The following is a 12,523-nucleotide window of genomic DNA, read 5'->3' as shown; positions in this document are numbered from 1 at the left end:
TTGTTTCTCTTCTCGCATCCCAATAACACATTGCCTTTTTTCCTTAACCCATTGCCCATCAACATAAAAGTCTCCCAACTCCCACATTGCAATTTATAAAATCTACCCAATCAAATACCTTGCTTCACACATACGTTAAAAATGCACTCATAAATTTTAAAATTATTTAAAACTATAAATATATAACGTCAATATAAAAAAAAAAAAAGCATTTTTTTAAAAATTAAATTAAATTGATATGAAAATGTTCCTTAATCGTAAATTAAAAGAAAAAGATTCTATTATTTTCCAAGCATGGGTCGGCTTCTCTTCCACCATCGCCGTCGGATCAAAGCAGGACAAATCACCATGATTAAATGTTTCGTGCAAGTCCACCAAACGGTGAGCCCCGCCACATGCAAATATATATATATTTTATTAATATTATATAATTAATAAGTGGATGAAGATGAGAAGAAAATAGAAATTGCAATAGTCCACGCAGCAATCATACACAATAAATCAAAACTCTCTCAAACCCACGCCAAAGATTCTGCGCGTGTGACACACCATGATTCCACCTGCTTACATGGAACCATTTCATGCAGAGTAACTTTGGATAGAGCTTACTTCCGTTCACAGTGAATCTCAGCTCCAAATGAGCGCACATATATATATTATTTTAAAAGTTAATTTTTGTATGAGTAAAATAAAAAATATTTATTTAATAAAAATTAAAACGGAAATAATAATAATAATAATGCTGCTCGTGTATGGGGTGGCCTCGGCGTTTCTTTCTCTGGACAAAAGTCACGTGCAAACCGTCCACTGTTTGTAAACTCTCTTTTATAGCAGTCTGCAGCGGTAAAAGAAAATGATCACACGCGCTATTCAAGCCTGTGTGAACACGCTCCTTTGGGTGGCTGTCGTTTGAGGGTAGTCCATACAGGGCCTTTGCCCATTGTTGGGTTCAAAGGATTGCTTGCCTCTTGTGCATGGAAAATAAGGGTGAGCTTCAACTAGTCCTGTGCAGTTTTTTATGTGAATTAAAAAATTGAATTGAGTTGAGTTATTTTGATTCAATTAGTTTGATTTTTTAATTCTATCAATTCAGTTTGAAATTTTTAATATGTTTAATTTTTTTATTGGTTTGATTTTTTATCGGTTTTTAAAATCGATAAAATCGAATAGTAATGTCACGACCCAATCTATGGGCAGGACCGGCACTAAGACCTAGGCCAGCCTAAAGCCCCCGAGACCCGTAGTAAGCATAACTATTTCTCAACCTAACTCTAAGGCCCATTTGGGCTCAATTTCAAGAATTCAATCGGACAGAGTCTGACCATAAAATAGACCTTTTAATGGGAGGCTTTGACTCACTCGACCTGTAAACACAATATATAATCAATTGGGGAGCTTAGCTCACCCTCCACATGGTCAAATGTCACAAAAATAAATGGGAGCTCAGCTCCCTCATCCAGTCTAACATACATGCATATAATAAGTTTACAGGTCCAACATGGTAATTATATTACAGACCCAAATCAAATAAATATTTCTAACACATGCAGAAATTCTAGGAGTTAATAAAATTATACAGATATTAATAAACGACCTGCTAAGAAGAAAAACAAGTTAACCACAACAAATATCCTCCTGTAGCCTGGAAAAATAATGAACAGGAGTGAGCGTTCAACTCAGAGAGTAAAATATCAATTTTAACCATAATCTCTAAAGCTATCTAAAGCTAATGCACCCTGTGAAGTGAAATGCAATATCGTCATAGTTTTCATACAAATCACATCAAAAAGGCAATTTAGAGCACTCACACACCCGATAATGTTAAACAATACATATATGGAAGCTGATCCCCTATACAGCCCTCTTAATCCAACCTGTGCCAGCTAAGAACTCAAGTCGGACTTTCGCTTAATAAACCAAATCGGGGTCCCAGCGAAGAACTCAAGCCGTGTCTACCCCGAAGGATCGGGTCCTAGCGAAGATCTCAAGCCGTGTCTACCCGTCCTGTCCATAGCCAACACCACACCACACGCACGCCAACTCATGCACACTGCTCCAAATTACCACAACAACATCCATGGCACTTTAACAATTATAAATGCAACATAAAACGTGCCTAGTGTTTAACTACATAGATACATATTTATAAGTGATGCATGGACATGCTTGAACATATAATAATATCGAAATTACAATTAAAATTAATATTTTACTCACAGACTTAACCGAAGTCATTGTGGCGACTGGGCGAAGGAGGAAGGTTGTCCCGGCTCACCTGACAATTTTATTACAATCATTTAATAAATTTGACTCAATACAAACTAAGAAAAAGAGACCAAAGATGTCCTAAGTAGTGCCGAAAATTCGGCAGAGTCTCTCCTATACTTAGGACCTACCTAACCTACAAAAGGGCTTAAAACACACTTCTATATCCACAAACCATACACCCACAACTCAATCACATCACACAGCCCCTCCTGGGCCCATCCAAATAGTCATCAATCACAATATGTAAAATTATAATTTAATCCTTATAATTTATCTTCCTTGCAAAAACTATCCAAATAAGCTCTAAAAATTCTAAAACTTTGCCCCGCGGTCCTTAGCAATATTACTAAGCTAATGCAAAAAGAATCATAATTTTCTGAGCTACCACAAATATTTTATGAATTTTTAATCCCATTCAAGCACTAGAAAATTAAGAAAAAATGAGGTTCAGGTTTACCTATACCGATTCCGATCTCGGAAACGCGCTCGAGACGTTTGACAACGGCGGGGTAGCCAAAATTTTGATCCAATTTCAAGACTTTTTAAGTAGCCGGTCTGTCTGGCCGGAAATTCACAGACCTAGGCAACCATCGAATTTTAGTGAATTGAAGGTACCTACACGAAGCCCACAACACGGGGGTTAGTATATAATTTTTACAAAATTTTCTAAGCTCATTTAATACTCGTAAAAATACTACGAAGTTTCATGGGACCCACTGAAAAACGGTGTCGAAAAATTTTGAAATTTATATTGCCGCGAAGCTCTAGACGAGTGGAGAGCTCTGGTACTCTCGGTTTTCTCGTGGGATTCACGGTTTGCGAGAAATCTAGTCCAAAAGTCGAAATGAGCTAAAATTTTCCGGATAAAAATTGGGCAAACCGCTCGATAGATTTTGGTGTTCTTGGTGTCTATGGAGAGCTCTCAAGGTGTAGATGGTGTTTGACACAAGACCTGGCTCAATCGGTGGCCGGATCGACCGAATTTTGGCCGGGAGAACAAAACAGCGCGCGCGCACAGGTGGGTCTTCAGGCTGTGGGGAGGCACTAGGGCGGTGCGCCGGCGAGATGGGGAAGGCTGGGTGGCGGCGGCGCGACCTAGGGAGAAGGGAGGAGAGAGAAAACAGTAGGGGAAGGTGGGACGTCGGGCGCGCGCGAGGGAGAAAGAAGAAGAAAAAGAAAAGGCCGGTCCAATCTGGTCTGGTTCGATTCGGTTGGTCCAATTCAAGATACAAAATTTTAAATTTTTTACTTTGCCTTGGGACCGAAAACGAGACCCAAAATTTTCGAAAAATTTCTAGAAAACTCAGAAAAATTCGTAGGGTCCAAATATATTTTTAGTTTTGCCATGTGATCTTTAAATTAATTTTTAAAAATCATCAAAGTTTTATATTTTTGAAAAATCGAACTCGATCTCTAAAATCCGAAAAATTTCAAATAATTTTCTAAAATTCAAATAAAATAAAATATTAATATTTACTTATAAAATAATAAATTTAAAATTAGGGGTGTTACAAGTAAACTGGCCCAAATAATTTTTCAGTTCAAGATGCATAAATCTCAAGACCCAATATGCATAAGCCCGGCCCAAGATGTATAAGCTCAGCCCAAATAATAAAAATTCTAATATTTTCAGTTTGATGCAACAGAACGAAATCGAATCGTTATTTTTCTGTTTGGTTCCGTTCGATTATCCTTAGGCAATCGGTTCGGTTTAGTTTACATTTTTAAGCGATTCGATTTTTTAGTTTTTGGTATTTGGTTTGTTTCAAAACCGAACCGACCGAATGCTCTCCCCTAACTTCAACATCCACGGATTCAGTTGGTTTTAATTTGAAAAATAAAATTTAATAAATTAAAATTTTATAATAAGTTAATTTAGAGAAAAATTAAACTCAATTAAATCAAATTCATTTGGTTTTATTTAATTTATCGATTTAGAATTATTTCAAATAAAAATATATATTTTTTTATTTTTAATTATAATTAAAAATTAATAATAAATAATTAAAAATAAATTATTTAGTTCAATTCAATTTAATTTTATTAATTTTTCTTTTTTAAAAAATTTAATTGAATCAAATTGAATAGATTAAATTTTTTAAAAATAAAATTTGAACTAATTTATTGAAAAATAAAAAAGTTAAATTAAATTTATTTAATCAATTTTTAATTTAAACTGAATTTTGCACACATTTACAAGAAAAAGACATAATAGTAATTAACGTAAAAGGTCATAAAATCTTTACAATTTTTTAATTGATTTTAATTATTTAAATTTAAAAGTTCATTTTTTAAAAGTAACTTTAACATAATTAAATTAAACTTATTGATATAATTCTATTTTTTAATAATTTAAAAATGTAAAAATAACACATGGATCTAAATCTATCATCATCATCATCATCATTATTATTATTATTATTGTTATTGTAGAGATTAGTTGGTGATTGTGAATTTAGTGATAACTAATTAGGTTGAAGGGCTTAATTATAAAGTCAATAATGTGATGCAATAGGCCAAACATGGGCACATCACTCATGATAATGTCCCCATGGCACTTCTTTTTATTATGCATATGTGAACCATTTTAATTTTTTGATTATATTAAATAATAAATAATTGTATTCCTTTAAGTTTAATGTCACCTTATATTTACTAAAACTGCAATAAAACAAACATAATAAATAGTTGTATCTAAGATGAGAGTTGTGAAGATATAAATGTTAAGGTTGATAAGTAGTCATATTAGACTAGATAAAGTTCACAATGAGAGTATTAGAGAAAAGATAGGAGTGATGCGAGAATAAGTTGAGAAAATAGAGATTGAGGTGGTTTGGTCATGTGAAGTTTAGACATACGAAGACTCTAGTTAGATAAGTAGAGCACGTCGGGTTAGAAGATAGAAAGAAAAGAAGGGATAGATTTAAACTGACTTGAAGAAGAGTAGTATAATATGATCTAAAAATATTATATATTTGTAAGGATTTAATCAAAAATCGTTTAGAGATGAGAAAGATAATCAATATAACCGATCCCAATAAATTTTTGAGATAAAAACATAGTTGAGTTGAGTTGTATTGTAAATTATAATTAGTTTATAAAAGTTAATAAAATTTATAAATTAGTTATTAATATAATGATTTGATTTTTAAATTTTATTTCTTAATAATTTAATTTTTATTTTTTATTTTATTAATAAATTAATACATATAATTAATAAATTTTAAGAATTTATAAATAAAAAAGAAAATTTGAAGATTAAATTGTTATAGTTATGAAACTTAAATCAGAATTAATTAATTATTGATTTTGTTAAATCTGAGGACTTTATTGTAATTTAACCAGGGCATCATTAGCATAATCCAATCCATGAGAGGGTGAGGGACAAACGCCTGATGCAGCGAGTTGGAGGCGGATGGGAGAAAGTAAGAGAGGTTAGGACAAAAGTAAGGAGACAAAAGAAGTTTTCATTTAATCACCCTCCAAAAAATAACCGTTGGAAATGCCACGTGTCGCCCCATCATCCACCTGTCTGTGTGCTTCACTCTCCTTCTTCGGATTCCTTGCACTCTTCTACTATTTTCCCTTACTTATTCGCTTTTGGTTTCTTCTGTTTTTAAGCCCAAGAATACAAATCTCTTCTTCACTCCATCTCTCTTAGCCCGTGAACTCGTCTCTCATCTCCTTCTCTGGTTCTCTGTGACGTTCCCATAAGCACAAGAATATTCTTTCTAATGGCCATTCACTAGCTAACCAAATGTTTTCTATTTCTTTCTTTCATCTGTTTTTGCTCTGTTTTCTTGTATTAGCCACCGCCACTACTGAATTCGACTTCGGTACTTTAACTCTAAGCAGCCTCAAGCTCCTCGGAGACGCCCACTTAAACAATGGGAGTGTTCGCCTCACTCGTGACCTCGCCGTCCCCACCTCCGGTGCAGGAAAAGTTCTTTATTCTAAGCCAGTTAGATTTCGGCAACCCAGTACTCACTCTATTACGAGTTTCACCACTTTTTTCTCATTCTCTGTTGCCAATCTAAACCCGTCATCTATTGGTGGCGGGCTTGCATTTGTCATCTCGCCGGAGTCCGAAACTATTGGTGCTGCCGGCGGGTGTCTTGGACTCCTCAACTCTGATGGGATTGGCTCGGGTTTCGTGGCTGTCGAATTTGATACTCTCATGGACGTGGAGTTCAAAGACATTAATGGAAATCATGTGGGTTTGGATCTGAACAGTATGGTTTCTTCTCAGACTGGTGATTTAGGTGCTATAAATATCGATCTTAAGAGCGGTGATCTTGTTAATGCGTGGATCGAGTACGATGGGACCAATCGTGGCCTTAACGTCTCGGTTTCATACTCCAATCTTAAACCCAACGAGCCGATTCTATTGCTTAGTCTTGATCTAGATCAGTACGTGAATGATTTTATGTACGTTGGGTTCTCTGGGTCGACGCAGGGAAGCACAGAGGTCCATAGTATTGAGTGGTGGAGTTTTAGTTCTTCCTTCGACTCAATATCTGGTTCTGGGTCATCTTCTCCGCCATCTCCAACGACTAGTTTGACGAACCCAACGGCGAATTCTGGAAAGTCCCCGCCGCCATCATTGGCTCCCACTGGTTCTGATTCGATTAATAGTCAAGCAAAGAACAGCAAGTCTTCTTCGTGTCATAACCAGCTCTGTAAGCAAGGACCAGGGGCCGTTGCAGGGGTGGTTACCGCAAGTGCTTTTTTAGCCATTTTTGCTGGTGTTCTAATCTGGGTATTCTCCAAAAGGTACAAGCAAGTAAAAAATACCGAGTCTTTTGCGTCAGAAGTTATCAAAATGCCAAGGGAATTTAGCTACAAGGAGCTCAGATCAGCCACGAGATGCTTCAATGCAAATAGAATAATAGGACATGGTGCATTTGGGACTGTTTATAAGGGCATATTGCCAGAGACTGGCGACATTGTAGCAGTGAAGAGATGTAGTCATAATAGCCAAGGAAAGAATGAGTTTTTATCTGAACTGTCTATAATTGGTACTCTTAGGCATCGAAATCTTGTTCGGCTTCAAGGGTGGTGTCATGAGAAAGGTGAAATCTTATTGGTTTATGATTTAATGCCCAATGGAAGCCTTGACAAAGCATTGTTTGAAGCGAGGACACCTCTTCCATGGCCACATAGGAGAAAAATTTTACTTGGTGTTGCTTGTGCTCTGGCTTACTTGCATCAAGAATGTGAGAACCAGGTGATTCATAGAGATGTTAAGACTAGCAATATTATGCTAGATGAAGGGTTTAATGCAAGATTAGGAGATTTTGGCTTGGCTAGACAAATTGAGCATGATAAATCACCAGATGCAACAGTAGCTGCAGGTACAATGGGATACTTAGCTCCAGAGTATTTATTAACAGGAAGAGCTACTGAGAAAACTGATGTGTTTAGCTATGGAGCTGTGGTTCTTGAGGTGGCTAGTGGGAGAAGACCAATTGAGAAAGAAACTACTGGGGTTGGAAAAGTTGGGGTTAACAACAATTTGGTGGAATGGGTTTGGAGTTTACACAGAGAAGGAAGATTGCTAATGGCAGCTGATGCAAGACTTGAAGGTGAATTTGATGAGAATGAAATGAGAAGGGTTCTGCTGGTTGGGCTAGCTTGCTCTCACCCTGACCCATTGGCTAGACCGACAATGAGGACTGTAGTCCAAATGTTCGAAGGTGAGGCTGAAGTCCCTATCGTTCCAAGAGCCAAACCTACTATGAGTTTCAGCACTTCCCATCTATTGTTGAGCTTGCAGGATAGTGTGTCAGACTGCAATGGCATGGTCACCATCTCAACTTCCTCATCAGAAAATAGTTATATTGGTGATGACATAGTTTGATCCAAAAATGGACGAGTGGGATTCCACAACTTTTGTTTATTAACTCATAATTATATTATTATTCGTTTTTGTATTTATAACAAAATAACATTCAATATATATAATATCACAAGCGGCTTAGGGGTAATCTTTTTGTGTGTTAAAACCTGTATATTTGAGGCTGTAAATTCCTGGAGTCTGATCCAATTTCAATCAGAATCAAATTAAAAAAAAAAAAATGCATGTATAGTTATTGTTAGGCCAAAGAAAAAATGGGTGGGAGTCATTTTCTTGCTTTCAATAGATGGGTTTTCTTTTCCGGTGGGTAGTTGCTTTCACATACAGCAAGCTTAATAGTCAAAAGCACATACACAAGGTGTTTGAGTACAGGCTTGGCAAAGTATAGTGACAAAAAAAGAAGGCCGTGTTTATAATTATTGACTTTTTTAGAGACTTTGTTTTGAGGATCTCTAGCTGCTGCATGCTAACGCTCAAGAACAATCAAGCCAATTAAACCATTATTTTTTCTTTTTTTTTTCGTCATTTTCTTGAGAATGAAAATTTATATATTGTTTTCAAGAACTTTTCCCTTTTTTTTCACAGTTTCAGGGTTTTTGTTTGCTACAAACAATTAGCATTAGAAATTGCGTGCTATGCACATGAAATTGCTTTAAGAGTCTGCCTAATAATTATTCTGTTCGTTCTATTAAAGACAAATGGAAAAGGGTAACAAAGAAGTTTCAAAAAACAAGGGTAATAAAGAAGCAATGGTACGGATTATGATCATAGAGAGAAGGAATAAACCATTCAATCTTCATCTAATTCATTTCTATTTTTTTCTAATAAATTGGCCTTTTCTGAGGCTTTATAAAAATTTGAAGTTTGCTTTTCCAAAGGAGAACTTTCAAGTTTCTTCTTTCGCATGCATGCTTATAAAGAGTATTCTTTCTTTCTTTCTTTCTTTCTTGCAAGAGAATAATTAAGATAAACCAACCCTAACAGAAATGCAAGGAATTCTTTTCCCCTAGTAAAGGGTTTGGAGTCACGATCACATTGTCTTGGAAAGCAATTCAATCACCTTTGTGGCCTTTTCTTATGACAATGGCCTAAAGCAAGTTGGAATTAATATTAATTTTAATATTTTCTTGCATCAAACCATCTCTTGTTAACATATCTCTAGCGGCTAATAATGTTCAACACTTAAAAATTAATTACACATAAAAAGATAAGCGTCTAATTATCCGAAGTCCAAATCCTTTAGCTGACCATTTTATTTTTTTTAATAAAAAATTATTAATTAACCAATTCAATTGTACATCATTGACCATAATCACGTGCATGGTCTTTTGTACTAGTATGTATAAATACTGCAATGTATACGTATTACTAGTTTTGGGGGAAATTACCTAGAGGGGTGATTTAAAAACTAAATTACCCAAAGGGGGTGAGGGAAAAATTATTTACCAAAATGAGGTATTTTTGATGATGTGGATGAGAGAGACAGGCAGACTCAATCATGAGTAGTGACTAGGGACCGACTTGGGACCGATTTGTAATAAAAAATCTTCTTTTGGACTGAAATGTAAAAAAAAAATTAAAATTGCAGAGGAGGTGGGTGCTACCCATAGTGGAGTCTACCTGAAATGAACAGTGTAGATTCTCTCGTTTTGCAAAAAAGGCGTTTCGTTTTGTGAAAAAGTAAAAACGCAAAAAAAAAGAAAAAGAAGTGTGGTGGCTGGGTGCTACCCATGGTAGCGTTTAGCTGCCATGTTGTCAAACGCAGCAGCCAGTCACTACCAAAGGTAGCTCCCATCTCCCTCACTGTCGTTTAGCGTGTGGCGTTAGAACTCGTGAGAGTGTGGTCTTGTCGTACATGTAGACGCGAATAATAGTAACGTTTGAGTGCTCTATTTAAACCCTCGTCCCCCAAAAACCCATGCAACTATATATAAAAAAAAAAGATTTCAACTCTACTATGCTCTCTCTCTCTAAAATTTAGTGATCATTTATTTGATTATTTCTCTTTGATTATAGAAGAAACAAAAGGTAAATAAATATATTTAAAGTTAATTTTTTTTATTATTCATGCCATATAAATATTATATAATAATATAATATCTGATATATTTTTTTATATGTTAACAATATCTCTATTTTTGTGTCTCTCTCTATTTGTAGATAAATTAAAGCCTATTGAATTTTGAGGTAATTTTATTTTGAAATAATTTATTATTATTAATAATATTAAATAATAATGATATAATAACAATGACTGTAATATGATTTGTTATAATACTCCAATAAAAATACTATTTATTAAAATTTTTGCACACTTTAATGAATAAAATAATTTTTTATAAGTGTAACAGTATAGTTTGTTTTATTATTGTTGTTAAATAATATTTTTATAATAAAAATGACTATAACATAATTTTTTGTAATACTCTTATATCTCCCTCTCTTTCTCTTTGTCAGTATCTCTTTCTCTCAGCTTGTAAAAAAAGTAAAGTGTAGTGCATTTTGAGGTATTATTTTAGTTATTGATGTTATATTATAAATTATTGTATTATAATTTTTTATGACCCTCTAATCTCTCTCTCTCTCTCTCTCTCTCTCTCTCTCTCTCTCTCTCTCTCTCTCTCTCTCTCTCTCTCTCTCTCTCTCGACCTGTAGAGAACTTAAGGTGTAGTGAATTTTGAGGTAATTTTTTATTTTAAGATTTTTTTTATGTTAAATACTAACTTTATAAGAAAAATTAGTATAATATAATTATTTATAATACTATAAAAAACTACTATTTATTAAAATTCATAGAACCTGTAAAAAAAAAAAATTTGTAAGTCTAATAGTAAATTTTTTTATTATTGTTGTTGAATAATAATTTTATAAAAAAATTACTGTTATATAATTTTTTGTAGCACTCTAATCTCTTTCTCCCTCTCTATTTTTCTACCAATATCTCTTCCTCCCAGCCTGTAATGAAAGTAAATTCCAGTGTATTTTGACGTATTTTTTTAATTATTGGTGCCATATTACAAATTGTTATACTATAATTTTTTATGACACTCTAATTTTTTACTAATATTTTTTTATTTTAATTAATACAAATTATTAACTACAGTATTATATAATTATATAATATTTAATTTCACTATAAAATTTTAAAAATATTTTACTAATACATAAATTATTTTTTTAACATGAAATTTATCATTACATATCATTCAAAAAAAAAAAACACATAAATATATATACTACAAATACCTTCAAATGTTGGAGAGAGCCGGTGCTTCAAATGGTTGTTCAAAATATTATACAGTGAATAGTACCAATGCATAAAATCAGTGCAGGAAATAAGGAGAGTTTGGTTGTTATAAATAGTACTACTAGACGCTATTATATTTAGAGATTGTCTGCCATTTAATTGATATTGTGATGGGTGGTTAAACACTCAACAGCTAGGCTACTTACCTCTTCTTTTTCAACAAGTGCAGAGATTCTTTACTATTCACTGCAACTAGATTCTACCATGAGTAGCACTCAGTTGCCTGCTATCCTCACTTTTCGAAAAGCAAGAGAATTTGGACTGTTCACGTGGCAGCTAGACGCTACCATGGGTAGCACCAACAGCCACACTTTTTTTTTTTTTTTTGCGTTTTTACTTTTTCACAAAACGAGACGCCTTTTTGATAAAACGAGAAAAATTATACTGTTTATTGCAGTTAGACTCTACTATGGGTAGCACCCAGCTCCTCTGCTGTTTTATTTTTTTTATTTTTATATTTCAGTCCAAAAGAAGGTTTTTTTATTATAAGTTGGTCCCTAGTCGCTACTCATGATTAAGTTTGTCTGTCTTTCTCTCTCCTCCACGTCGTCAAAAATATCCTCTTTTGATCAATAATTTTTCTCTCACCCCTTTTTAGTAATTTAATTTTTAAATCATACCCTCTAGGTAATTTCCCCCTAGTTTTGTGTTGGCTTTGTGGGTCTACTTTTCTGGGTGTAGTTACGAAAATTTCGATGATTTTTGGTTGAGGTATGCACATAGAGTCAGAAAGGTGTCTCTTTAGGATAGAAAAATGGCCCCAAGTCCAGCGAAACATGTCATAAAGATATGAATGGACAAGTCTTGATAGCACTGTATATTCCTTCTCAAATTTCAATGGCTGGTTTTTTGTCTATAAATAGAGAAACCTTAGGCTATCCCCCACTGAATTATCACCTTTTCTCATGCAATTCCTTATTCATAATGCTTGTTTAGTTGTTACCCACCATGTGTAAGATTCTTAACTATGTTTAAATGGGAATTTTGTCCTGTACGTATATATATTACTACTTTTCACTTAAACTACGTTTTAACGAGTTATTGATACTATGTATCCCATACATGCATACTTTTATCACATGATGTGAATT

At 34.0% G+C, this 12,523-nt stretch overlaps 1 protein-coding gene and 1 long non-coding RNA gene across 2 annotated transcripts in view; both read left to right on the top strand.

The window, feature by feature from the left end:
- The window catches only part of LOC131178579 (uncharacterized), a 96,254-nt gene that overhangs the window by 77,621 nt on the left and 6,110 nt on the right, over nucleotides 1-12,523 (top strand). The gene's annotated exons all lie outside the window — the stretch shown is intronic.
- Nucleotides 5,864-8,255, top strand: LOC110640349 (L-type lectin-domain containing receptor kinase VIII.1-like). Its single transcript, XM_021791626.2, has one exon. The coding sequence runs from the start codon at nucleotides 6,026-6,028 to the stop codon at nucleotides 8,126-8,128; it is 2,103 nt and encodes a 700-aa protein (XP_021647318.2). The 5' UTR covers nucleotides 5,864-6,025; the 3' UTR covers nucleotides 8,129-8,255.

The sequence above is a fragment of the Hevea brasiliensis genome, chromosome 3 (assembly GCF_030052815.1).
Source record: "Hevea brasiliensis isolate MT/VB/25A 57/8 chromosome 3, ASM3005281v1, whole genome shotgun sequence".
NCBI classification, from domain to species: Eukaryota; Viridiplantae; Streptophyta; class Magnoliopsida; order Malpighiales; family Euphorbiaceae; genus Hevea; species Hevea brasiliensis.
Note: the sequence above shows the minus strand (reverse complement) of the source record. Positions and strands in the feature narration are given on the sequence as shown.

Bases quoted from the DNA above. Each gene is read 5' to 3' on its own strand.
- LOC110640349 (XM_021791626.2), top strand. From the start codon at position 6,026: ATGTTTTCTATTTCTTTCTTTCATCTGTTTTTGCTCTGTTTTCTTGTA.